General features: G+C 48.9%; 1 protein-coding gene across 6 annotated transcripts in view; it reads right to left on the bottom strand.

Moving 5' to 3' along the window:
* Nucleotides 1–3,663: 3,663 nt before the first annotated feature.
* Nucleotides 3,664–27,685, bottom strand: part of LOC140430914 (uncharacterized) — a 100,921-nt gene continuing 76,899 nt past the window's right edge. The window contains exons 1-2 of one of the 6 annotated variants that reach the window (XM_072518711.1): nucleotides 20,189–20,446; nucleotides 3,664–7,687 (exon numbers count right to left, since the gene is read on the bottom strand). In XM_072518711.1, the coding sequence (XP_072374812.1) occupies nucleotides 6,714–7,595 (882 nt within the window). In that variant the 5' untranslated portion in view covers nucleotides 7,596–7,687; nucleotides 20,189–20,446 and the 3' untranslated portion in view covers nucleotides 3,664–6,713. Of the gene's footprint in view, nucleotides 7,688–12,537; nucleotides 12,557–13,439; nucleotides 13,572–13,704; nucleotides 13,782–16,931; nucleotides 16,950–20,188; nucleotides 20,447–27,685 lie in introns of those variants that run through there. The other 5 variants (XM_072518715.1, XM_072518710.1, XM_072518713.1 and 2 more) reach the window with 5 other exon arrangements.

Below are 27,685 nucleotides of genomic sequence, written 5' to 3'. Positions count from 1 at the left end.
AGGATCGACCTGGAGGGTCAAGAGGCCGCAAACGGTAAGGGGGAGTAAGGGCCCGCCGAATTTGAGGGTGATGCTCTGAAGATTGTACTGGAAGTCCAGACCCAACAGGAGTGCAGCGCAGAGATTAGAAAGGACAGAGAGGCGGAAGTTACTAAATTCTATGCCCTGGACAGCGAGGGTGACTGTACAGACGCCTCGGATCGGGACGGTGTGGGATCCGGATGCTAGGGAGATCCTTTGATTGGCAGGATGGACCGCAAGGGAGCAGCGCCTTACCGTATCTGGCTGTACGAAACTTTCGGTGCTCCCGGAGTCCAGCAGGCACGAGGTCGCAAGGCCATTGATTTTCACCGTCGTCGACGCGGTGGCCAGGTTGTGCGGACAAGATTGGTCCAGCATCATCGAACTGAGCTGCGGGTAGCCGTCGGATGCTTCAGGTGGCGAGTGTGTGCGGTTCCGATCTCGGGATGTCCGGATACCCTGTGGGGGACAAGATGGCGGCGCCCATTGCGGGATCGGGACAAGATGGGACAAGCACGTGGCCGAAGGGGGACAAGGTGGCGGCGCCCATTGGTCGCACATGGCCCCAGGAGAAGATGGCGGCTCCCATTGTGCGTCTGGCATGGGGGAGGGGGCGATAGCGGGCGCGATCGCAGCGACTGCGCGGGCCTGGCACACAGCCGCAAAGTGGCCCTTTTTACTGCAGAATTTACAAACAGCAGTGCAGGCCGGGCAGTTTTGGCGGGGGTGCTTCTGCTGACCGCAGAAGTAGCAGCGGAAACGCCGGGGTGCGCGGATCGGCATGCGGCGCAGGCGTATTGGGAAGGCAGGGCCCCGGCTGAGGAGGTCGTCGGCGGGGTCCAGGATGGGTAGGAGCGGGTAGAAAGGTGGGCAGCGCGGCGGGAGGGGTAAGATTGCACATTACGGGATGCGACCGTCATGGAGAGCGCCAGGGTTTTAGTCTCCGCCAGTTCGTTCGTGGCCCCTTCCAGTAATCGTTCTCGGATGCGGTCCGACGCAATCCCCATCACGAAAGCATCGCGCATGAGGTTTGTGTGTTCGGTGGCCGTAACAGCCTGACAGTCACAGTCCCGGACGAGTGGAATTAGGGCCCACCAGAAGTCTTCGATGGACTCACCAGGTAGTTGCGAGCGGATGGCGAGTACATACCTGGTGAAGAGCGTGTTCGTCTTCTGCGCGTAATGTTCCTTAAGGAGTTCCATTGCTTGTGTGTAATTCGTGGCGTCTTGGATCAACGGGAACACGCTGGAGCTCAGTCTGGAGTACAGGACGTTTATCTTCTGAGCCTCCGTTGGCGCGGGGTCCGCAGCGTTGATGTAGGCCTCAAAACATGCTAGCCAGTGAGTAAAATCTTTTCTGGCGTCGGGCAAGTGCGGATCCAGCTGCAGGCAATCGGGTTCAATTCGGATATCCATTCTGTGGAAAAATCTAACTGTAATAAATTGATGCGCAATCAATTGCACAAAGACGCAGATTGGGTACAACTGTGGCTTTATTACAGTCAGATGCGGGGCCTCCTGCTGCAGCTGGCGAAATGGCAGGGCACCGGAGGTCATGCATATTTATTCAGTTCTTAGTGGGCAGAGCCAGCCGGCAGAGGCTACCGGCGAACCTGTAGTGCAGGTCCTACCTTACATGCCCTAATACAGTGGTTCACCAGTCAGATGGGTGTGAGGGGTGGGCTGGCCGTAGGGGGTGGGTGGAGGAATGGGCGGACATTTGGGGGGGGAATGGGCAGACCCTCTGGGATCTGGCCTGGGCTCCACATCACACACCTCCAGCCCACCCTGTTGAACATCCCACCACTGCCACCCGAGGCATTCGATGGAACCATGTGATGGAATGGCTAGCTCGCATGCAGGGATCATCCAGGTGGACGGTGGAAAGTTCTACCATGGGCAGGAGTCAGACATTACCAAATGATGTGGAGCACCATGGCTCATCGCAGAGCGGATTGTCATCATACTCAATCAAATGGACAAGACCCACTGTTACTGCCAACCCAGGGCCAGTGCCCTTTAGTGCAACAGGTATGTATCATGGAGGGATTTGCAGGCGGGGCTGTCCTTTGGGAAGGCAGGGGGTAGGAGTGCGGGGGTGTGGAGGTGGGGTGCGGTGTCCATGCCTCTGGCGAGTCCCCCCTCCTCCAACACCAACACCCCATCCCCCCGTCGATGAACCTGGAGGCGATCAGAGCGTCCCGTGCTCGTTGACCCTGGTGCACATGCTGTGCGGCCTCCCGTGCCTACTCGAGCTCCATGACTCGCCCACCCCCGCATCCTCCTCGTCGGACGAGGCATTGTGTTCCACCTCCTCCAGCACATTGCCCCTCTGATGCTCGGTGTTGTGGAGGATGCAGCAGACCACCACGATGCTGCACCCTGCATCGATGCTGATTACCAATATGTGTAAGCTAGCTAGTAATATAAAAGAAGATTGGAAGAGTTTTTTTCAAAATATAAAACGCAGGAGAGCGGCAAAAATAGACATTGGACCACTGGAAAATGAGGCTGGAGAAGTAATAATAGGAAACAAAGAAATGACAGAGAAACTGAACAGTTACTTTGCATCAGTCTTCACGGTGAAAGACACCAGTGGGATGCCAGAGCTCCAGGAGAACCAGGGGGCAGAGGTGAGTGCAGTGACCATTACTAAGGAGAAGATTCTGGGGAAACTGGAAGCTCTGAAGGTGGATAAATCACCTGGACCGGATGGACTACACCCCAGGGTTCTAAAAGCGATAGCTGAGGAAATTGTGGAGGCATTGGTGGTGATCTTTCAGGAATCACTGGAGGCAGGAAGGGTCCCAGCGGACTGGAAAGTGGCTAATGTAGCATCACTGTTTAAGAAGGGGGGAGGCAGAAGACGGGAAATTATAGGCCGGTTAGCCTGACTTCGCTGGTAAGATTTTAGAGTCTGTTATTAAAGATGAGATCGCGAAGCACTTGGAAGTGCATGATAAAATAGGACTGAGTCAGCACGGCTTTGTCAAAGGGAGGTCGTGTCTGACAAATCTGTTCTTTGAGGAGGTAACAAGGAAGTTAGACAAAGGAGAGCCAGTGGATGTGATTTATTTAGATTTCCAGAAGGCCTTTGACAAGGTGCCTGATAGGAGACTGTTAAATAAGTTAGGAGCCGATGGTGTGAAGGGTAAAGATCCTGGTATGGATAGAGGATTGGCTGACTGGCAGAAGGCAGAGAGTGAGGATGAAGGGGTCTTTTTCAGGATGGCAGCCAGTGACTAGTGGTGTGCCTCAGGGGTCTGTGCTGGGACCACAACTTTTCACAATATACATTAATGATCTGGAAGAAGGAACTGAAGGCACTGTTGTTAAGTTTGCAGATGATACAAAGATTTGTAGAGGGACAGGTAGTATTGAGGAAGCAAGGGGGTCGCAGAAGGACTTGGACAGGCTAGGAGAGTGGGCAAAGAAGTGGCAGATGAAATACAATGTGGAAAAGTGTGAGGTTATTCACTTTGGAAGGAGGAATGGAGGCACAGACTATTTTATAAATGGGGAAATGCTTAGGAAATCAGAAGCACAAAGGGACTTGGGAGTCCTTGTTTAAATGTTTTTTAGCACATGGGTAACCAGTTCCTGTGTATGTGAAAATAACTTAAGACCAATGAGCCACAGACTGTGATAAGGATGTAACATAGTTTATGGGAACATCGCTTGTACTTTATGTAACATCCAGGGACAGAATTGAGTGCGAAGAATCTATTTTCAGCTCCTGTTTACATGACTTGAGCTTCGTAGGTGGGGATAAAGCTAATGACCTAACTTTTAACCCACTGAAAGGGTTAATATGAGCCATGTCCAAATATGGCACAAGGAGCAATGAGGGATAAATATTTAGGGTTCCAAGACATCTTCAGCAGGGTTTCTAGGGTAACACTCTTCTAAGGAGCAGATACTGACCCACGCTGAACATCAGAACTAGGAACAGGAGTGGGCCATTTAGCCCTTCGAGACCATTGCACCATTCAGTGAGTCCAGGCTGATCTTCTACCCCAACACCATTTTGCCGCACTATTACTGTATCCCTCGATATTTTAATGTGTGGAAATCTATCGATCTCGGTCTTGAACAAAGTCATGACTGAGCCTCCCCGGTCCTGAAGGGCAGAGAATTCCACAGATTTACCACCTTTGAGTGAAGACATTCCTCCTCAGTTCAGTCCTAAATGGCCGGCCCCTTATTCTGAGATTGCACCCCCTGGGTCTAGATTCCCTCAGCCAAGGGAAGCATCTTTTCTGCATCACCATGTCCAGCCCTGTGACAAATTTCTATGTTTGAATGAGATCACCTCTCATTCTTCTAAAATCGAGCCCAGTCTATTTAATCGTCCCTCCATCCCAAGCATTAATTTAGTGAACCTTTGTTGCACTCTCACAATAGCAAGTAAATCTTTCCTTGGGTAAGGAGACCAAGGACTGGATTCTCTGTTTTGGGGACTATGTTCCCACACCGTCGTAAAAACTGTGGCCTTTTACGCCAGAAAAACTGGCGTGAAAAGGCCCCATATTCATAGCCCTGCAGGGGGCTAGCAGGAACCCGTCATGAATCCAGCAGCTTTAGCTGCAGCGGGGCCCCGCACTTCCGAGTCAGAGGCCGTCCAGCAGTCGCGCCGTGCTCCATGGCGGATTCAGACAGCGGACCTGGACCGCGCAAATAGTGCCCCGATCAGCCGCGGGCCCGACCCTGACCACCCGCCCAAAAATTGCCTGGTCCCGTATGAGGCCTCTCCCCTGCCCTCCACTCATCCAGCCTCCGACCATGGCAGCCACTGACTGAGTCCGCAGCCGCCATGCAAATATCCCGAATGACAGGAACACATTAGATCCACGCCTTCGGGACTTCAGCTGGTCGGGGCAGAGAATAGCAGGACATGCCTCCAGCAATGGCCGCAGGTAGGGTTACGCTTTTTGGGGCCCGGAGAATCGGGGAACCGGCGCCGGTCACGATTCCATGCACAGAAATTGATTCTCCACCCCGGCGCCAGACCCGATTTCAGCGTCGGGCTGCGGAGAATCCAGCCCCAAACCTCTGTACTATATTGAAGGTACGGTCTCAACAAGGCTCGATATAATTGCCGTAAGACATCTTTACTCCTTTACTCAAACCCTCGTGTAACAGAGGCCAACATACCATTTATTTCTTAAGTGCTTGCTGCACCTGTTAATAGCGTCAACAGAAGGAAAAAGATGTCTTATGTGCTGTGCACACTCAGAGGATTTGTGGCCTTTTGAGTTCATCCATGCCGTCTTCCCTGTTCATAGAATCCAGCACGTAGTTAGGCCCTTCGGCCCAAACTGGTACATGCCTACCAAAGTGGCCATCTAAGCTGACCCCATTTGCCTACATTTGGCCCATACCCATACCTTTCCGAACCATGTATCTGTCCAAATGCCTTTTAAATATTGTCAATGTCCCTGCCTCAACCACTTCCTCCAGCAGCTCATTCCACGTAGAGAACATCCTCTGTGTAAAAAAGTTGCTCTTCAGGTTCCCATTAATTCTTTCCCCTCATAAACCTATGGCCTCTAGTTCTCGATTCCCCAACCCTGGGAAAAAGACTGAGTGCAATTCACCCTATCCATGCCTGTCATGATCTTATTCACCTCTATAAGATCACCCCATAGTATCCTACGCTCCAAAGAAAAACATCCTAGCCTATCCAATCTCTCCCTAACTCAGTCTCTTGAGTCCTTGTAAATCTCTTCTGTACTCTCTCCAGTTTAATAACATTTCCTTTGGAAAGCGACCAAAACTGAACACAATACTTCGGTGCGGCCTCGTCAACTTCCTGTACAATTGCAACATAACTTCCCAGTTCTATACTCAATGCACTGACTGATGAAGGCCAGCATGCCAAAAGCCTTCTTCACTGCTCTATCTACCTGTGACTCCACCTTTACAGAACTGTGCACCTGAACTCCAAGGTCCCTCTATTCCACAATACTCCTTAAGGTCCTACCTTTCACCGTGAAAGTCTTACCTTTATTTTACTTTCCAAATTGCAACACCTCACTTACCTGTATTGAACTCCATTTGCCATTTCTCAGCCCACTTCCCAGCTGATCAGGATCCTGCTGCAATTTTTGATAACCTTCCTCACTGTCTACAATACCATCTATTTGGTATTGGTATTTTAAGTACAAATTTACTGATCATGCCTTGTACATTGCAAATCATTGATATAGAAAACAAACAGCAATGTGCCTGACACTGACCCTTGAGGCACATTAAGAACATTTACCATTTTTTTGAGAAATTCTACTTTATTTCACCATACCTGTTTCTCTCTTCATCATTGATTGTACTTTGTACGTCAGCTCAACACAACCATTTAATCTAAATTGTGAATTTGGGATTTAAAAGTTAAATTGGCCACAGATAGGTACACCTCCACAAATCTAATCAGGTCCAAATTCTAACACGTTAAACTGGAAGGGTTTGGCTCCCGTGTGGATTCACTGATGTTCTAAGAGTAGTTTGACAACTGTGCGAAGGTTTTATTACAGAGCTCACACCGACGGCTTCTCCTCTGGGGCCTCATGAAATCAGAGGAGCAGGTGAAAACCTTGTCACAAACATTGCACGTAAAGCATTTCTCCCCTGAGTGAATCCTGTGCTGGAGCAAAACGTTTGATGAGTTTCTGAAGGCGATCTCACATAGTTGAAGGATTATTTCTCTGTATGAATCCTCTGGTGTGTCAGGAGCCTTGTAGATGTCACAAAAGACTTATCACAAACAACACACTTGAAGGGTTTCTCTGCTGTGTGGATCCACTGATGGACAAAGAGGCTTGATAAGCGTGTGAAGGCTTTGTTGCAAACGTCACACTTGAAGGGTTTCTCCCCTGTGTGAAGGCGTTCATGTACGAGAAAGTTCGATAACTGCGAAAAAGATTTGTCACACACCTTGCACGTGAATGGTTTCTCCCCTGTGTGCGTGCGTCTGTGTTCACGTAGGTTTGATGACGTGGAAAACAATTTCTCACAAACCTCACATGTGAATGGCTTTGCAGCTGTGTGACTGTGTTGGTGTGTGCGGAGATTACACAACTGAGAAAATGATTTGTTGCACACACCACATCTGAATGCCTTCTCGCCTGTATGAACACGTTGATGTACATGGAGGGTTGATAAGTACGTAAATGATTTTTTACACACCTCGCATGTGAAAGGTTTCTCTCCTGTATGAACACGGTGGTGTCTACGGAGGGTGGATGAGTCAGAGAATGATTTCTTGCATACCTTACATGTGAAGGGTTTCTCCCCAGTGTGTGTGCGCTGGTGTACACGAAGGTGTGATGATTTCGAGAATGATTTCTCACACACCTCGCATGTGAATGGCTTCGCCCTCGTGTGAACACGTTGGTGTCTGTGGAGATTCGATGACTGCGAGAACGATTTCTGACACACCTCACACTTGAATGGTTTCTCTCCAGTGTGAATGCGTTGGTGCTTCATGAGACTCAATGACCGTGCGAAGTCTTGGTCACAAGTCTGACACTTGAATGGTTTCTTATTCATCTGGCTGTTAAACAGATGGACCTTGCTCATTCGGACATCTTATTAACCTATGGATGATGGTCAGGATCTATCTGTGGAGTCTATCCTCTCTGTATTCTCCGGTGTGATACGATGCAATCCTTCTGTAAAATAGGAAAAGAAAACATGATTTCCTCCAACTCCCTCACCTCCTTTGCTGAAGGGGCTGACTCCTCAGTTAGAGACTATTCCACAGTGAGTGTCAGTCTGCTGTTCCCCAGTGTGGGGATCAGATACAAATCCTTTCTTTCCCCTCACTTGACTGTTTCCAGCAAGGACACTGGATAGTGACCAGGAGCAGAAAACGTGGCTACTTTCTTTCCTCAGCCCAGACCCCATCTTCCCAGGCACCGTGAGGACAATGGAAAAGACAGTCAGGCAGAGTGTAAAATGGGCTGTCAATTTGTGCTGGTGAAGACCAGTTTTACCCTTAAGAGAATGTGTTTAATATAAAAAACACTCAGGAGAAATGTTAATTCAATGGAGATTTTGCAATTTCTCTCCTTGTTTTCCCAAATTATTTGAAGAAAACTCACTGGCAGGAAGTGCAGGAAGCTGAGGAAAATATTGCTGCGGTGTAGCCGATTGAAGGATTCTGGTTTATCCTGGGAAATTAGATACTTTGCATTCACTCAGACTGCACATCCCAAATTCAGCTCACACACAGCATAAGGACATAAGAACTAGAAGCAGGAGTGGGCCATCTGGCCCCTCGAGCCTGCTCCACCATTCAATGAGATCATGGCTGATCGTTTGTGGACTCAGCTCCACCTTCGTGCCCAAATACCATAACCCTTAATCCCTTTATTCTTCAAAAAACTATCTATCTTTATCTTAAAAACATTTACTGAAGGAGCCTCTACTGCTTCACTGGGCAAGGAAGTCCATAGATTCACAACCCTTTGGGTGAAGACGTTTCTCCTAAACTCAGTCCTAAATCTACTTCCCCTTATTTTGAGGCTATGCTCTCTAGTTCTGCTTTCACCCGCCAGTGGAAACAACCTGCCCGCATCTATCCTATCTATTCCCTTCATAATTTTATATGTTTCGATAAGATCCCCCCTCATCCTTCAAATTCCAACGAGTACAGTCCCAGTCTACTCAACCTCTCCTCGCAATCCAACGTTTTCAGCTCTGGGATTAACCTCGTGAATCTCCTCTGCACACCCTCCAGTGCCAGTACGTCCTTTCTCAAGTAAGGAGACCAAAACTGAACACAATACTCCAGGTGTGGCCTCACTAACACCTTATACAATTGTACCATAACCTCCCTTGTCTTAAACTCCATCCCTCTAGCAATGAAGGACAAAATTCCATTTGCCTTCTTAATCACCTGTTGCACCTGTAAACCAACTTTTTGCGACTCATGTACTAGCACACCCAGGTCTCTCTGCACAGCAGCATGTTTTAATATTTTATCATTTAAATAATAATCCCTTTTGCTGTTATTCCTACCAAAATGGATAACCTCACATTTGTCAACATTGTATTCCATCTGCCAGACCCTAGCCCATTCACTTAGCTTATCCAAATCCCTCTGCAGACTTCCAGTATCCTCTGCACTTTTTGCTTTACCACTTATCTTAGTGTCGTCTGCAAACTTGGACACATTGCCCTTGGTCCCCAACTCCAAATCATCTATGTAAATTGTGAACAGTTGTGGGCCCAACACTGATCCCTGTGGGACACCACTAGCTACTGATTGCCAACCAGAGAAACACCCATTAATCCCCACTCTTTGCTTTCTATTAATTAACCAATCCTCTATCCATACTACTACTTTCCCCTTAATGCCATGCATCTTTATCTTATGCAGCAACCTTTTGTGTGGCACCTTGTCAAAGGCTTTCTGGAAATCCAGATGTACCACATCCATTGGCTCCCCGTTATCTACTGCACTGGTAATGTCCTCAAAAAATTCCACTAAATTAGTTAGGCACGACCTCTCTTTTATGAACCCATGCTGCGTCTGCCCAATGGGACAATTTGCATCCAGATGCCTCGCTATTTTTTCCTTGATGATAGATTCCAGCATCTTCCCTACTACCGAAGTTAAGCTCACTGGCCTATAATTACCCGCTTTCTGCCGACCTCCTTTTTTAAACAGTGATGTCACGTTTGCTAATTTCCAATCCGCCGGGACCACCCCAGAGTCCAGTGAATTTTGATAAATTATCACTAGTGCATTTGCAATTTCCCTAGCCATCTCTTTTAGCACTCTGGGATGCATTCCATCAGGGCCAGGAGACTTGTCTACCTTTAGCCCATTAGCATGCCCATCACTACCTCCTTGGTGATAACAATTCTCTCAAGGTCCTCACCTGTCATAGCCTCATTTCCATCAGTCACTGGCATGTTATTTGTGTCTTCCACTGTGAAGACCCACCCAAAAAACCTGTTCAGTTCCTCAGCCATTTCCTCAAATCCCATTATTAAATCTCCCTTCTCATCCTCTAAAGGACCAATATTTACCTTAGCCATTCTTTTTTGTTTTATATATTTGGAGAAACTTTTACGACCTGTTTTATATACTGAGCAAGTTTACTCTCATAATCTATCTTACTCCTCTTGATAGCTTTTTTAGTAGCTTTCTGTTGCCCCCTAAAGATTTCCCAGTCCTCCAGTCTCCCACTAATCTTTGCTACTTCGTATGCTTTTTCCTTCAATTTGATACTCTCCCTTATTTCCTTAGATATCCACGGTCGATTTTCCCTCTTTCTACCGTCCTTCCTTTTTGTCGGTATAAACCTTTGCTGAGCACGGTGCAAAATCGCTTGGAAGGTTCTCCACTGTTCCTCAACTGTTTCACCATAAAGTCTTTGCTCCGAGTCTACCTTAGCTAGTTCTTCTCTCATCCCATTGTAATCTCCTTTGTTTAAGCACAAAACACTAATGTTTGATTTTATCTTCTCACCCTCCATCTGTATTTTAAATTCTACCATATTGTGATCGCTCCTTCCGAGAGGATCCCTAACTATGAGATCCTGAATCAATCCTGTCTCATTACACAGGACCAGATCGAGGACCGCTTGTTCCCTCGTAGGTTCCATTACATACTGTTCTAGGAAACTATCGTGGATACATTCTATAAACTCCTCCTCAAGGCTGCCTTGACCGACCTGGTTAAACCAATCGACATGTAGATTAAAATCCCCCATGATAACTGCTGTACCATTTCTACATGCATCAGTTATTTCTTTGTTTATTGCCTGCCCCACCATAATGTTACTATTTGGTGGCCTACTACCCCTATCAGTGACTTTTTTGCCTTACTATTCCTGATTTCCACCCAAATGGATTCAACCTTATCCTCCATAGCACCGATGTCATCCCTGACTGTAGCCCGGATGTCATCCTTAAATAACAGAGCTACACCACCACTCGGTCCTTCCGAATAGTTTGATACCCTTGGATATTTAACTCCCAGTCATGACCATCCTTTAACCATGTTTCAGTAATGGCCACTAAATTAGTCATTCACGATGATTTGCGCCATCAACTCATTTACCTTATTCTGAATACTACGAGCATTCAGGTAAAGTACACTTATGTTGGCTTTTTTACCTCTGTTCTGAATCTTAACACCTCGATCAGTAACCTCTCCTAAGTTATATTTCCCCTCAACCTTTCTCCTAATTTTCCTTGTCGTTGAACCCATATCTTCATGTAACAACCTGCCGCGTCGCTTACCCTTCATGTTTTCACTTCCCGTTTTATTCCTTTTAGTATTCCTGGTCCTATTCACTGAGCTCCCCTCAGTCACTGTCGCCCTTTTTGATTTTTGACTATGGCTTCCTCTGCCTTACTTTCCCCCTTACTGCCTTTTGTTTCTGTCCCTGTTTTACTACCTTCCAACTTCCTTCATCGGTTCCCATCCCCCTGCCACATTTGTTTAAACTCTCCCCAACAGCTCTAGCAAATACCCTCCCTCGGACATCAGTTCCAGTCCTGCTCAGTTGCAGACCGTCCGGTTTGTACTGGTCCCACCTCTCCCAGAACCGGTTCCAATGCCCCAGGAATTTGAATCCCTCCCTCTTGCACCATCTCTCGAGCCACGCATTCATCCTATCTATCCTGGCATTCCTACTCTGACTAGTTCGTGGCACTGGTAGCAATCCTGAGATTACTACCTTTGATGTCCTACTTTTTAGTTTAACTCCTAACTCCCTGATTTCAGGGACCTCGTCCCGTTTTTTACCTATATCGTTGGTGCCTATGTGCACCACGACAGCTGGCTGTTCACCCACCCCCCTCCCCCCGCCCAGAATGTCCTACTGACGCTCCGAGACATCCTTGACCTTTGCACCAGGGAGGCAACATACCATCCTGGAGTCTCGATTGCGTCTGCAGAACCGCCTGTCTATTCCCCTTAAAATTGAGTCCCCTATCACTATAGCCCTGCCATTCTTCTTCCTGCCCAGCTGCGCAGCAGAGCCAGCCATGGTGCCATGAACCTGGTTGCTACTGCCTTCCCCTGGTGAGCCATCTCCCTCAACAGTATCCAAAGCGGTATATCTGTTTTGCAGGGAGATGGCCGCAGAGGACACCTGCACTGCCTTCCTACTCTTGTTCTGTCTTTTGGTCACCCATTTTCTATCTCCCTCAGTACCTTTCACCTGCGGTGTGATCAACTCGCTAAACGTGCTATCCACGACGTCCTCAGCATCACGGATGCTACTAAGTGAGTCCATCCGCAGCTCCAGAGCCGTCAATCGGTTTAACAGGAGCTGCAACTGGACACACTTCTTGCACGTGAAGGAGCCAGGGACAGTGGACGTGTCCCTGAGCTCCCACATCGCACACGAGGAGCATGAGATCTCCTGCCATGTCTTAAACCTTCGGTTAACTTCAACAATCACAATTTCCCAAAAGAATTAATAAATAAATAAACAACGAAGAAAAAAATAAATAAATATACCAATGAAAAGAAAAAGAAAACAGAAACACTACTTACCAGTCACGTACCAGGGATAAAAAGCACCTCCTACCCCCAAGTTTTGAATTTCCACCTAGATTCAAATTCCCAAACTCACTCTTGGTTCTGTCTCACTCCTGGCTCTGTCTTCTCTCTGGCTCACTGGGAGAACTCACTGGGAGTGAGTTTACAAGTTGCTCTTTTTAAATTGGTCTGAGTTGACTCCCCTCCTTTTCCATCAAGGTAGATTTAAAGTGACTGACACTTAACTGCCAACCAGTTATGTGAGTGGGTGGGGCAGCCCTTGTTAACCTACACTGCACAATTCTAGATTAATTTAAATTAATTTAAAAGGAAATGAAATTTGCTTATTGTCACAAGTAGGCTTCAAATGAAGTTACTGTGAAAAGCCCCTAGTCGCCACATTCCGGCACCTGTTCGGGGAGGCTGTTACGGGAATCGAACCGTGCTGCTGGTCTGCCTTGCTCTGCTTTCAAAGCCAGCGATTTAGCCCTGTGCTAAACAGCCCTAATGAATGAAAATCGCTTATTGTCAAAAGTAGGCTTCAAATTAAGTTACTGTGAAAAGCCCCTAGTCGCCACATTCCAGCGCCTGTTCGGGGAGGCTGTTAAGGGGATTGAACCGTGCTGCTGACCTGCTTTCAAAGCCAGCGATTTAGCCCTGTGCTAAACAGCCCCCTTACTGCCTTACTGATTTGATTCAATTCCCACCTACATTCAAATTCCCAAACTCACTCTTGGTTCTATCTCACTCTGGCTGTGTCTTCTCTGGCTCACTGGGAGAACTCACAAGAACTCAAAAGTATCAAACCTAAGCCCATGCTTTTGGGAAAGACCGAGGTCTTCAGGTAAAATCTTTAAAGACATTAAAAAACATTTGAATAAATGTGTCTCTACCCCTGCCAGATAATTTCACCTCACCTTGTCATATTCAGTATTCACTCATCAACAAATCTCAGCCTGTAAATCAGAAGGGAAATGCTTCCAATAAACACACTCAATATCCAACACAGTCAATCAGTCAGCTCAGCACAAAGCAGCGAGTAACCAGGTCTCTCAGCTGCAGCTTCTCACACAGCATAAGGGGCATTTCCACACCTGATCCCCCACAGGATAGTCAGACTGCCTGAACATTAGTGTGGATATTGTGCAATGTAATTATTATAAATTCTGCTCCTTCACTCACCATCTCCTCACTTGGTTTTCAGTCCCTACAGGATGTGAAGCAGCTGTGAAAGAGGAAGAGGAGAGAATGGGCAGAGTGGGTGGACTCTCTCTCTGATTGTCGTCTCTCACAGCCAATCCAAATATTTCTGGAGTGACAGGAGTTTCCTGAAGCTTGGCAAACTGACCGTGAAACAGAGGCGACTTTGATCAGAAGGAGATTAAACTTATTAGTGTCCTATCTGAATAAAACTTCACTTATTCATGTCTGTGGATGCGTAAGAGCTTCCAGGATGATACATTGCCTCCCTGGTGCCAGGATGTCTCTGAAAGGGCAGGGGGATTCTGAAGGGGGAGGGTGAACAGGGGGATTCTGAAGGGGGAGGGTGAACAGCCAGAGGTTGTGGTATATATTGGGACCAATGACATAGGCAGGAAGAGTGACAAGGTCCTGTAGCAGGAGTTCAGGGAATTAGGTAGAAAGTTAAAAAACAGGACCTCCAGGGTTGTAATCTCGGGATTGGAAGAGTGAGACCGGATCTCAGAGAAAATTACAAAATTCTAAGAGGATTAGACAGGGTAGATTCAGAAAGAATGTTGCCGATGGTGGGGGAGTCCAGAACTAAGGGTCATAGTTAATGGATAAGGACTGAGATGAGGAGAAATTTCTTCACCGGGAGAGTGGTGAATCAGTGAAATTCACTACAACAGAAAGTAGTTGAGGCCAAACTACTTTGTAATTTCAAGAAGGTATTAGATATAGTTCTTGGGGCTAAAGGGATCAAAGGATATGGGGAGGGGGAGGTGGGATCAGGGTATCAAACTCAATGATCAGCTATGACCATAATGAATGGCAAAGCAGGCTCGAATGGCCGAATGCTTCTATTTTCTATGAAACAGGATTTACTCCCATTTGGAAGCAAGTGGATGTGTTAGCGAGAGGCAACATGGTTTTGTGAAAGGGAGGTTGTGTCTCACTATCTTGATCGAGTTTTTGAGGCAGTGACGAGATGATTGATGAGGGTAGGGCAGTGGATGTTGTTGACATGGATTTCAGGAAGACGTTTGACAAGGTCCCTCATGGCTGACTGGTACAGAAGCTGAAGTCACATGGGATCAGAGGTGAGCTGGCAAGATGGATACAGAACTGGCTAGGTCATAGAATGCAGAGAGCAGCAATGGAAGGATGCTTTTCTAATTGGAGGGCTGTGACTAGTGGTGTTCTGCAGGGATCAGTGCTGGGACCTTTGTTGTTCGTAGTATATATAAACGATTTGGAGGAAATTGTAACTGGTCTGATTAGTAATTTTGCTGACGACACAAAGTTCGGTGGAATTGCAGATAGTGATGAGGACTGTCAGAAGATACAGCAGGATATAGATCGGTTAGAGACTTGGGTGGAAAAATGGCAGATGGAGTATAATCTGGACAAATATATGGTAATACATTTTGGAAAGTCGAATACAGGTGAGAAATATACAGTAAATGACAGAACCCCTAAGAGTATTGACAGGATCTTGGTGTACATGTTCACATAACACTGAAAGTGGCAACGCGGTAAAGGTAGTCAAGAAGGCGTACGACGGGGCAGCACGGAGGTGCAGTGGGTTAGCACTGTGACCTCACGCCGCCGAGGTCCGAGGTTCGATCCCGGCTCTGGGTCACCGTCCGTGTGGAGTTTGCACATTCTCCCCGTGTTTGCGTAGGTTTCGCCCCCATAACCCAAAACTGTGCAAGCTAGGTGGATTGGCCATGCTAAATTGCCCCTTAATTGGAAAAAATGAATTGGGTACTCTAAATTTTAAAGAAAAGGGCATACGAAATGATTTCCTTCATCGGCCGGTGCATTGGGTATAAAAATTGACAAGTCATGCTGCAGCTGTATAGAACCTTAGTTAGGCCTTACTTGGAATATAGTGTTCAATTTTGGTCGCCACAGTACAAGAAGGATGTGGAAGCTTTGGCGAGGGTATAGAAGAGGTTTACCAGAACGATGCCTGGTATGGAGGGCATTAGCTATGAGGAGAGGTTGGATAAACTCGGTTTGTTCTCACTGGAACGACAGAGGTTGAAGGGCGACCTGATCGACGTCTACAAAACTGTGAGGTCCATGGACAGAGTGGCTAGTCAGAAGCTTTTTCCCAGGGTGGAAGAGTCAATTACAAGGGGATATAGGTTTAAGGTGTGGGGCAAAAGTTTATCGGAGATGTGCGAGTAACGTTTTTTACACAGAGGGTCGTGGGTGCTTGGAACTCGCTACCTGATGGAAGCAGGTTTGATAATGATGTTTAAGGGACAAATACATGAATAGGATGGGAATAGAGGGATACGGACCCCGGAAGTGTAGAAGGTTTTAGGTTAGACAGGCAGCATGGTCAAATGACCTGTTCCTGTGCTGCACATTTTTTTTAATTGCAGCTGCTGTCTCATTTCCCTCTGGTAAACATTTGACATTTGTTATAGATTCACTCTGTATAAATGGTAATAATGGATACACTTATATTAAAGACACACCCATATAACCTTAAAAAGAATTCATATTATAATCTAATACACAAGCATGATAAAATATTCTGTGAATTAGGAGTGGTAACCATATTATCCTTTATGTTAAAAGTAAAATAGTCAAGGGCAGCTCGCAGTATGAAGCTAGTTGGGGCCTCGTGGCCAGATAGGTGATAAGAGAGAGACTGACTCTTTGTTTTCGTAAAAATCCAAGCTGCTGGCATTAGCCATTATCGGAGGGAAGAATAAATTCCTCCCCTATCGGATGAAGGAGTTTCCAGCTGGCCAATGTCTAGAAGCGTGATCTATTACCGATTATAAAGGTCACAGGAAAGTCCTTGGATATTAAGGATAATATCGTCACCATGGAGATCTTGAGGGTCTTGAATAAACATTAATTGTTGGGGAAAGGCTAGGCTACAGAATATTGGGAGGAGCAAAGAGAAATGATAAAGACTGTCAAAAAATTTATATAACTTGTGCTCTCGGATATGTAAGCCAAGATGAGTTCTGTCTAACTTCTTACATAGAAGTTAAGGCAAACATGCTCTCCCGGCCGTTTTACAATCTTTAATAAATCATATGAACTGAATTCAACGCTTGATCCTGTTCTACATTTTCCAGCAGGTAGACTGGAATCATGAATATGACTGATTGTTGGTACCTGAAACACCCAACACACCCAAAAACCCTGAATGTAATTTGAAGAGCCACCTCAAATAGGTGCAATTGGCAGAAACTCACCGCTCCCATTATTCCCATCTAGGACTGTGGTCATTTCTGTGGGTGGTGCAAACTTCCTCGGTGATGTCTAATAAATCAGTGTTAAAGATTGTGAAAGTTCAATTTACACTTTATATCTAACTTATCATAGAATTCCTACAGCGCAGGATGCCATCGCGTCTGCACATACCCCACTGAAGAGCACACTGCCGAGGCCCACTCCCCTGGCCTGGGCGGCATGGTAGCACATTGGTTAGCACAGTTGCTTCACAGCTGCAGGGTCCCAAGTTCGATTCCCCGCTGGGTCACAGTCTGTGCGGAGTCTGCACGTTCTCCCCGTGTCTGCGTGGGTTTCCTATGGTTGCTCTGGTTTTCTCCCAGTCCAAAGATGTGCAGTTTAGGTGGATTGGTCATGCAATTTAGCCCCTTAGTGTCTAAAAAAGGTTAGGTGGGGTTACTGGGATAATGTGGAAGTGTGGGCTTCAGTAGGGTACTCTTTACATGGGTCGGTGCAGACTCGATGAGCCGAATGGCCTCCTTCGGCACTGTAAATTCTGTGATATGATTCTATGATACCCTCGTAAGCCCATAACCCCACCTAACCTGCATTTTTTTGGACTGTGGGGGGAAACTGGAGTACCCACACAGACACAACGAGAATGTGCAAACTCTACACAGACAACCAAGGTCGGAATCAAACCCAGTCTGTGAGGCAACAGTCCTAACCACTGTGCCACCGTGCTTCACAACGCCAGGGTCCCAGGTTCAATTCTGATTTGGATCACTGTCTGTGCGGAGTTTGCATTCTCCCTGTGTCTGCGTGGGTTTCCTCCAGGTGCTCCGGTTTCCACATGTCCCGAAAGACGTTCTGTTAGGTAATTTGGACATTCTGAATTCTCCCTCCGTGTACCCGAACAGGCGCCGGAGTGTGGCAACTAGGGGCTTTTCACAATAACTTCATTGCAGCGTTAATGTAAGCCTACTTGTGACAATAAAGATTATTATTATAGGACTCACAGGGTTTCTCGCTGTGAGTGCATTGATGAACTAGGAGATACATTGATTTTGTGAAATGTTGTCATATTTGAATGGTTTGTCACCAGTGTGGATCCGCTGGTGTCCCAGGAGTATCGAAGAGTTCAGAAATTTTTTATTATAAATCTCACACTCAAAGGGTTACTTCCCAGTGTGAGTCCGTTGATGGAGCAGGAGTTTCGATGAGCTTGCGTAGCCTTTGTCACACACCTTATATTTGAATGGTTTCCTCCCTGTGTGAATGTGTTGGTGTACATGGAGGGTCGCTGAGCGTGTAAATGACCTATTGCATACGTCACATCTGTATGGTTTCACCCCTGTGTGAATACGTTGGTGGAGACGAAAGTGAGATGAGTGTGAGAATGATTTGTCGCACACCTTGCACATGTACGGCCTCTCCCCGGTGTGAATACGTACGGTGTTCGTGGAGGGTCAATGACTGCGGGAATGATTTGTTGCACGACTTGCACAAGAATGGTTTCTCCCCAGTGTGGATACGGCAGTGATTCACCAGACCCGATGATCGTGCCAAGCCTTCACTACATATCTCACACCAGGGGCGAGATTCTCCGACCCCCCGCCGGGTTGGAGAAACGCCGGGGGCTGGCGTGAATCCCGCCCCCGCTGGTTGCCGAACTCTCCACCACCGGATATTCGGCGGGGGCGGGAATCGCACCGCGCCGGTTGGCGGGCCACCCCCCGCGATTCTCCGGCCCGGATGGGCCCAAGTCCCGCCGCTAAAATGCCTGTCCCGCCGGCGTAGATTAAACCACATGCCTTACCGGCGGGACAAGGTGGCGCGGGCGGGCTCCGGGGTCCTGGGGGGGGGCGCGGGGCGATCTGGCCCCGGGGGGTGCCCCCACGGTGGCCTGGCCCGCGATCGGGGCCCACCGATCCGCGGGCGGGCCTGTGCTGTGGGGGCACTCTTTCCCTTCCGCCTTCGCCACGGTCTCCACCATGGCGGAGGCGGAGGAGACTTCCTCCACTGCGCATGCGCGGGAATGCCGTCAGCGCCCGCTGTCATTTCCGCGCCAGCTGGCGGGGCACCAAAGACCTTTTCTGCCAGCTGGCGGGGCGGAAATTAGTCCGGCGGTGGGCCTAGCCACTTAAGGTTGGGGCTCGGCCCCCAAAGATGCGGAGCATTCCGCCCCTTTGGGGCGGTGCGATGCCCGACTGATTTGCGCCGTTTTGGGCGCCAGTCGGCGGACATCGCGCCGTTTCCGGAGAATTTCGCCCCTGAAAACCTTCTCCCCAGTGTGGATACGTCGGTGATTCATGAGCGTTGATGAATGTATGAAGGCTCGATCACACATCTCACACCTGAAGGGTTTCTCCCCGTGTGGATTTTGTGGTGGCTCAGGAGGGCAGAGGAGTGTCTGAAAGCCTTCTCACAAACCTCGCACCTGAAGGGTTTCTCCCCTGTGTGGATGCGTTGGTGCATCAGGAGCATCGGTGTGTTTGTGAAGGCTTTGTCACACACCTCACAAATGAATGCTCTCTTCCTAGTGTGAATGCTTTGGTGTATGTGAAAGTGAGATGAGTGTGAGGATTTGTCACACATTTCACTTGTGAAAGGTCTCTTCCCTCCTGTGAATGTGGCGGTGTACATGGAGTGATGATAAGCGTGAGAATGATTTTGCGCACACCTCGCACGTGAATAGTTTCTCACTGGTGTGAAGACGTCGGTGATCCACCAGGGCTGACGAGTGAGAAAAGTTTTTATCACACATCTCACACTTGAATGGTCTCTCCCCAGTGCGAATCCGTTGGTGTTGCACAAGATTTGGTGACCATGTGAAGGTTTGGCCACAAACATCGCACCTGAAGGGTTTCTCCCCTGTGTGGATCCTCTGATGCCTCAGGAGATCAGAGGAGTGGGTGAAAACCTTCTCACAAACCTCACACCTGAAGGGCTTTTCCCCGGTGTGAACACTTTGGTGTCTCAGGAGGCTTGTAGTTGTCACAAAACCCTTCTCACAGACAATTGAAGGGTTTCTCGCCGGCTTGGATAACTGATGGACCAGGAGGTTTGATGAATTTGTGAAGGTTTTGTCACAAACCTCACACTTGACCGGTTTCTCCCCAGTGTGACGGTGTCGATGTTTTATGAATCTCGATCACTGTGGAAATGCTTGATCGCACTCCTCACACAGGGACAGTTTCCCTTCCATGAAGCCCTCCTTGCGTTACAGGTGATAAAATAGATGCAGTTGGAACCCCAAAACACTTCTTCCCAGCCTCACCTTCACCGATCACCCACAGCCGAACCTTCAGAAAGTTGATTCTGATGGAAGATTCCACACCATTGACTAGTTTCAGATCTGATGAGATGTCAAAGCTCCCCTGACCCGACCGATTTCCAGATGGTGGTGTTACTGTCCAACCGTCTCTGTGTTGAGCAATGCTGTGAAGGGACTGTGTGTCTTCCCACAGTTGTGCAGTTGTTCCGTGGGTGATGGTCAGGATCTATCTGTGGAGACCATCCTCTCTGTATTCTCTGGTGTAGTACGGTGCAATCCTTCTGTAAAACAGGAAAAGGAAACACGATTTCCTCCAACCCCCTCTCCTCCTTTGTTAAAACCCGTTTTGAGTTGTTTTTTATTGATGGGGAGGATGTTTCTGGCAGCTGCCGGCGAGGTTGCACTGTGGGGGTCTTCTAAATCATTTTGAAAGAAACAAGACTCCTCCCCAAACCCCCACCCCTCTCCCAGTTACAACAACCTTCATAACAGAGAAGAAAAAAAGAACTGAGAGAGGGAGAGAGGGAATGTGAGAGGGAGGACGTGAGATAGAGAGGGAGAACAGGGAGAGAGAGAGAAAGAGAGACACTGAGGGAGGATTGGGGGAGAGGAGGAAGCCACTCCACTCCTAGCTTTGCACAAGTGAAGGAGACACATCCTGAGTGAGACACATCCAGAGTGGGAATTGGACCTTGGTAATTTGGTGCAGTGAGGTAATCAGGAAAGCTAAGTGGTAAGTCTAATTTTGCTGTTTTTCAGTTAAAAGTGCAGTGTGTAGCTTAGTGTCTGATTGGCTGAAGCTGCCCCCACCCTAATTGCTGAGAGGCAGTTACCTGTCAGTCGCCTGAGGCCTGTTTAATGACACAAGGTTGTACATTGTATTCTTGGCTTTGAAGCTTAAGTAGTGTGAGTCACCCTGGTTAGCTGATGTCTGTATAAAAGACAGACAAAAGGGACTTCCGGTTGCGGCGATGACCAGCTAAGCCGCACGTTTCGGCACCTCCCGTTTCAACGGACTTTTGGGCTCTTATCGGGAGCCCCAACGGAAATTTTTTGCGGCCAAACCCAGTGTGAGGTGACAAAGGAAGGAGTCCCCCCGGGTGTGGATGGAAAGGAGCGACAGTAGTGGCCAGATTGCGGAGGATCCTTTGGAGCAGAGGCAGAGAAGAGAAGGGAGAAGCAAGATGGCGGCCGAGGGAGACCAGATGGTATGGGGCCCAGAACAGCAGGAGTTCCTCCGACGATGTGTGGAGGAGCTCAAGAAAGAGGTGCTGGCGCCGATGTTACTGGCAATCGAGGGACTAAAGGAAACACAGAAGGTCCAGGCGATGGAGCTCTGTGGAGTGAAGGCAAAGGCAGCCGAGAACGAAGACGAGATACAGGGCCTGGTGGTAAAAACGGAGACGCACGAGGCACTACACAAGAGGTGCATAGAAAGGCTGGAAGCCCTGGAGAACAGCTCGAGGAGGAAGAACCAACGGATTTTAGGTCTCCCCGAAGGAATAGAGGGAGCTGATGCTGGGGCGTATGTGAGTACGATGCTCCATACTCTAATGGGAGCTGAGGTCCCAACGGGCCCCCTGGAAGTGGAGGGAGCGTACCGGGTCCTCGTGAGAAGACCAAAGGCAGGGGAAACACCAAGCGTAAAAGTGGTGAAGTTCCATCGCTACAGGGACAGGGAGATGGTCCTGAGCTGGGCTAAGAAGACACGGAGTAGCAAGTGGGAGAACGCGGTGATACGCGTGTATCAAGACTGGAGTGCGGAGGTGGCGAGAAGGAGGGCGAGTTTCAACCGGGCCAAGGCGGTGCTCCATAGGAAGAAAGTCAAATTTGGGATGCTGCAGCCTGCGAGATTGTGGGTCACACATCAGGGCAAACACCACTACTTCGAGACGGCGGAGGAGGCATGGACATTTATTCAGGAAGAGAAATTGGCCAGACTTGAGAAATTGCCTGGAGAGGGGTAGTGAGGTGGTGGCACAGAAATGTAAAGTGGGGAGAGGGGAGGGCTAATGTATAATAATGTTGGACGGGGAATTTTTCTCCCCCCGATGTGGGGGACATGAAGAAATGTGGGCGCCGGTGGAAAAGCGGACAGGGAAGGGGAATGAGGGAACTGCGCCATTAGGGGCGGGGTCGAGAGGAAGGCGCGGGTATTTTCCCGCGCTATGGAAACTATGGCGGGAAAAAGGGCGCAGGAAGGAAGGGAGCCTCACACGCAGGGAGGTCAAAGGATGAACGGGGGAAGCCGAGGTCAGCAAGAGATAGCTGACTTCCGGAAGCAATATGGGGGGAGTAATCAAGCTAGAGGGGGATCTTGGGGGGGGGGGGAGATTAACTGGGTTGCTGCTGCTGAGAGTAAGGGGGAACTGATAAGAGACGAGGTGGTCATGACGGGAGGGCGCCGTTTGGAGGACAGACGGGTGCGTGAGACCTGGGTGAGGAGATGGTTTAAAAAGGGGGATGGCTAGTCGACGAGGGGGGGGTGGTAAATGGCCCCCAACCCGGCTGATCACGTGGAATGTGAGAGGTTTAAATGGGCCGATTAAGAGGGCAAGGGTGTTTGCGCACTTAAAGAGACTGAAGGCGGACGTAGTTATGCTCCAGGAGACGCACCTGAAGTTGGCGGATCAGGTTAGACTAAGGAAAGGATGGGTGGGACAGGTATTCCACTCAGGGTTGGACGCGAAAAACAGAGGGGTGGCAATACTGGTGGGGAAACGTGTATCGTTCGAGGCTAAGACCATAGTGGTGGATAGTGGGGGCAGGTATGTGATGGTGAGTGGCAGATTGCAGGATGAGGCGGTTGTGCTGGTGAACGTATATGCCCCGAACTGGGATGACGCGGGACTCATGAAGCAAATGCTGGGATGTATCCCGGACCTGGAGGTGGGAAATTTGTTAATGGGGGGGGACTTTAACACAGTGCTTGATCCAGGGCTGGACCGGTCCAGATCCAGGACAGGGAGAAGGCCAGCAGCGGCCAAGGTGCTTAAGGGGTTCATGGAGCAAATGGGGGGAGTAGATCCGTGCAGATTCGCCAGACCGATGGGTAAAGAGTTTTCCTTTTTCTCCCATGTCCACAACGTATATTCCCGGACAGACTTTTTTGTTTTGGGAAGGGCACTGATCCCGAAAGTGGCAGGAACGGAGTACTCGGCCATAGCCGTTTCAGATCACGCCCCGCATTGGGTGGAGCTGTAACTAGGAGAGGAAAGGGACCAGCGCCCACTCTGGCGATTAGACATGGGACTACTGGCGGACGAGGGGGTATGCGGAAGGGTGAGGGGATGTATCAAAAGATACCTGGAGGTCAATGACGATGGGGAGGTCCAGGTGGGAGTAGTATGGGAAGCGCTGAAGGCGGTGGTTAAAGGAGAGCTGATTTCCATCAGAGCCCACAAGGGGAAACAAGAGGGTAAAGAAAGAGAGAGATTAGTAGGGGAAATTTTGAGGGTGGATAGGAAGTATGCGGAGGCCCCAGACGAAGGGCTATACAGGGAAAGACGAAGATTACAGACGGAGTTTGACCTGCTGACCATGGGAAAGGCAGAGACACAGTGGAGGAAGGCACAGGGGATACAATATGCATATGGGGAAAAGGCGAGCCGGCTGCTGGCCCAACAACTTCGGAAGAGGGGGGCGGCAAGAGAGATTGGTGGAGATAGGGACGAAACGGGAAAGATGGAGCAGAGAGCAGGGAAAGTGAACGAGGTGTTCAAGATATTCTATGAGAGGCTGTACAAGTCCCAACCCCCGGAGGGGAAAGAGGGAATGAGACACTTTTTGGACCAACTAGAGTTCCCGAGGGTGGAGGGGCAGGAGGTGGCAGGTCCGGGGGCGCAGATTGAGGTGGATGAGGTGATCAAAGGAATTGGGAGCATGCAAGCAGGGAAGGCCCTTGGACCAGATGGGTTCCCGGTGGAATTTTATAGGAAATATATGAACCTGTTGGCCCCGCTTTTGGCGAGAACTTTTAATGAGGCTAAGGAAAGGGGGACATTACCCCCGATAATGTCGGAGGCGACGATATCGCTAATCCTGAAACGAGACAAAGACCCGCTGCAGTGCGGGTCATACAGGCCCATCTCCCTCCGAAACGTAGACGCCAAACTGCTGGCCAAAGTGATGGCGACAAGGATAGAGGATTGTGTCCCAGGGGTGGTACATGACGACCAGACAGGGTTTGTTAAGGGGAGACAACTGAATGCCAATGTACGAAGGTTGCTGGGGGTGATGATGATGCCCCCACCGGAGGGGGAGGCAGAGATAGTGGTGGCGATGGATGCAGAGAAGGCATTCGATAGGGTGGAGTGGGACTATTTGTGGGAGGTGCTGAAGAGATTTGGGTTTGGGGAGGGGTTCATCAGATGGGTTAGACTCTTGTACGCGGCCCCGGTGGCAAGCGTCGTTACAAACAGGCAAAGATCGGGATACTTTTGATTACATAGGGGTACAAGACAAGGGTGCTCCCTGTCCCCGTTACTGTTCGCGTTGGCAATTGAACCATTGGCCATAGCGCTGAGGGACTCTAAAGAGGTGGAGGGGGGTGCTTAGAGGGGGAGAGGAACATCGAGTGTCACTATATGCAGACGATTTGCTGCTATATGTGGCGGACCCGGTAGAGGGGATGCCAGAGGTAATGCAGATACTCAGGGAGTTTGGCGAGTTCTCGGGATACAAATTAAACATGGGAAAGAGCGAACTTTTTGTGATGCACCCCGGGGAACAGGGCAGGGGGATAGATGCTCTGCCGCTGAGGAGAGTAGCAAGGAATTTTCGATACCTGGGGATTCAGGTGGCCAGGAACTGGGGAACCCTACATAAACTTAACTTGACGCGATTGGTAGAGCAGACGGTGGAGGACTTTAAGAGGTGGGATATGGTGCCCCTGTCATTGGCGGGCAGAGTACAGGCGGTTAAAATGGTGGTCCTCCCGAGGTTTCTTTTCGTGTTTCAGTGCCTCCCCATCCTGATTACAAAGGCCTTCTTTAAAAAAATAGACAGGAGCATTATGAGCTTTGAGTGGGCGGGAAAGACCCCGAGGGTAAAGAGGGTGTTCCTGCAGCGCAGTAGGGATAGAGGGGGATTGGCACTGCCGAGTCTGAGTGACTACTATTGGGCCGCCAATGTGTCGATGGTCTGTAAGTGGATGAGGGAAGAAGAAGGTGCGACGTGGAAAAGGTTGGAGACGGCGTCCTGTAACGGAACGAGCCTAAAAGCGCTGGCGACGGCGCCACTACCGTTTTCCCCGAAAAGGTACACCACAAACCCAGTGGTGGTGGCGACCTTGAAGATCTGGGGGCAGCGGAGACGATATAGGGGAGTGACGAGTGCCTCGGTGTGGTCCCCGATAAGGAACAATCACAGGTTCGTCCCGGGGAGGATAGATGGGGGATTTCAATGTTGGCAGCGAGCATGAATTAGGAAGCTGAAGGACCTGTTTGTGGACGGGACGTTTGCGAGTTTGGGAGCATTGGAAGAAAAATATAAGTTGCCACCAAGGAATGCTTTCCGATACATTCAAGTGAGGGCATTTACAAAGCAACAGGTGAGGGAATTTCCGCGGCTCCCGACGCAAGGGGTCCAGGATAGAGTGATTTCGGGGGCATGGGTTGGAGAAGGTAAAGTGTCCGAAATATACAGGGAGATGAGAGACGAGGGGGAGGCGATGGTAGAGGAGCTGAAGGGAAAATGGGAAGAGGAGCTGGGGGAAGAGATTGAGGAGGGGCTGTGGGCAGATGCCCTAAGTAGGGTAAATTCCTCGTCCTCGTGTGCCAGGCTTAGCCTGATTCAATTTAAGGTTCCACACAGAGCGCATATGACGGGAGCAAGACTGAGCAGGTTTTTTGGGGTGGAGGACAGGTGTGGGAGGTGCTCGGGAAGCTCGGCGAACCACACTCACATGTTCTGGTCGTGTCCGACACTGCATGAGTTCTGGGAGGGTGTGGCAAGAGTGATCTCAAAGGTGGTGGGGGTCCGGGTCAAACCAAGCTGGGGGTTGGCTATATTTTGGGTTGCAGAAGAGCCGGGAGTGCAGGAGGCGAAAGAGGCCGACGTCTTTGCCTTTGCGTCCCTAGTAGCCCGTAGAAGGATTCTACTTATGTGGAAAGAAGCGAAGCCCCCGGGCGTGGAGGCCTGGATAAACAACATGGCAGGGTTCATAACTCTGGAACGAATAAAATATGCGTTAAGAGGATCGGCTCAGGGGTTCACCAGGCGGTGGCAACCGTTCCTTGACTATCTCGCGGAACGATAATGGAAAAACAGAAAAGACAGCAGCAGCAACCCAGGGGGGAGGGGGAGGGGTGGGGGGGGGGAGAGGATTATTCCGTGTTCTTGTTTTTTCTTAGTTAGTTGTTGATATTTGCTTTTTGTTTATTTCTTTTTCCATCTGTTGTTAGTTTAATATATTATTTAAATAACGTTTAATGTATATTCCTTTATTAAGTTGTAAAAACGGAAAATCTTTGTTTGAAAAACTTCAATAAAATATATATTTTTTAAAAAGACAGACAAAAAGCGCACTCAGAAAGTTTTGCGCAGGTGAAGTAGACACACCCTGAGCGAGTGAGACACATCCAGAGTGGGAACTGGAACTTGGTAATTTGGTGCAGTGAGGTAATTCCGTGCAGAGTGGGAGAAGGTGCTTTTCCCCTACCGTTTTGTTCTCTTTCTTCTGGCCTGTAACTGTTAATCTGCAGAGAGAAAACCAGAGAGCATCATGGGAAGGTAAGTGATTTTTATTTTTATTACCTTTTCAATTGCGTGGGGGGGGGGGGGGAGAGGGACTGAAGTGACATCACAGTAAAGCTGTGATCTGATTGGCTGGTTGGGAATCTGTTAAATTTGAAAAAAAAATAATATTGCAAAACAAATCTAATTGATTAACTAGATAGTGGAGTAACTAAACCTGAGGGCAGTGATCGGTATTTAGCATTTAATTTTACAGTAAAAAGCATCTAGCATCAGGGCCATATAGTTAATTGTAACTCAATCTGACAATAATTCAAGTGTTTATTTTTAATTAATTAATTAGTGCTTAAATGTCACTCAGCGGGGTGCAGTGCTCCAACTGTGAGATGTGGCAGATCTGCGACGCTTCCAGCGTTCCGGCGACTACATGTACAGCAAGTGTAACCAATGGCAGCTCCTCACAGACCACGTGGCTCGGTTGGAGCAGCAATTGGATGCACTTAGGAGCATGCAGGTGGCGGAAAGCGTCAGAGATAGCAGTTCTAGAGATATGGTCACACCCAAGGTGCAGGCAGAGAGATGGGTGACCACCAGAAGGGGCAGGCAGTCAGTGCAGGAATCCCCTATGGTTGTCCCCCTCTCGAACAGGTGTACCGCTTTGGATACTGTTGGGCGGAATAGCCTATCAGGGGAAAACAGCAGTAGCCAGAGCAGTGACACCATGGCTGGCTCTGATGTTCAGCAGGGAGGGTCAAAGCGCTGAAGGGCAATAGTCAGGGGCACAAATAGGCGCTTCTGTGGACG

This window comes from Scyliorhinus torazame, chromosome 10 (assembly GCF_047496885.1).
Source record: "Scyliorhinus torazame isolate Kashiwa2021f chromosome 10, sScyTor2.1, whole genome shotgun sequence".
NCBI classification, from domain to species: domain Eukaryota; kingdom Metazoa; phylum Chordata; class Chondrichthyes; order Carcharhiniformes; family Scyliorhinidae; genus Scyliorhinus; species Scyliorhinus torazame.
The sequence above is the reverse complement of the archived record's forward strand: the minus strand, read 5'-3'. Positions and strand labels throughout refer to the sequence as shown.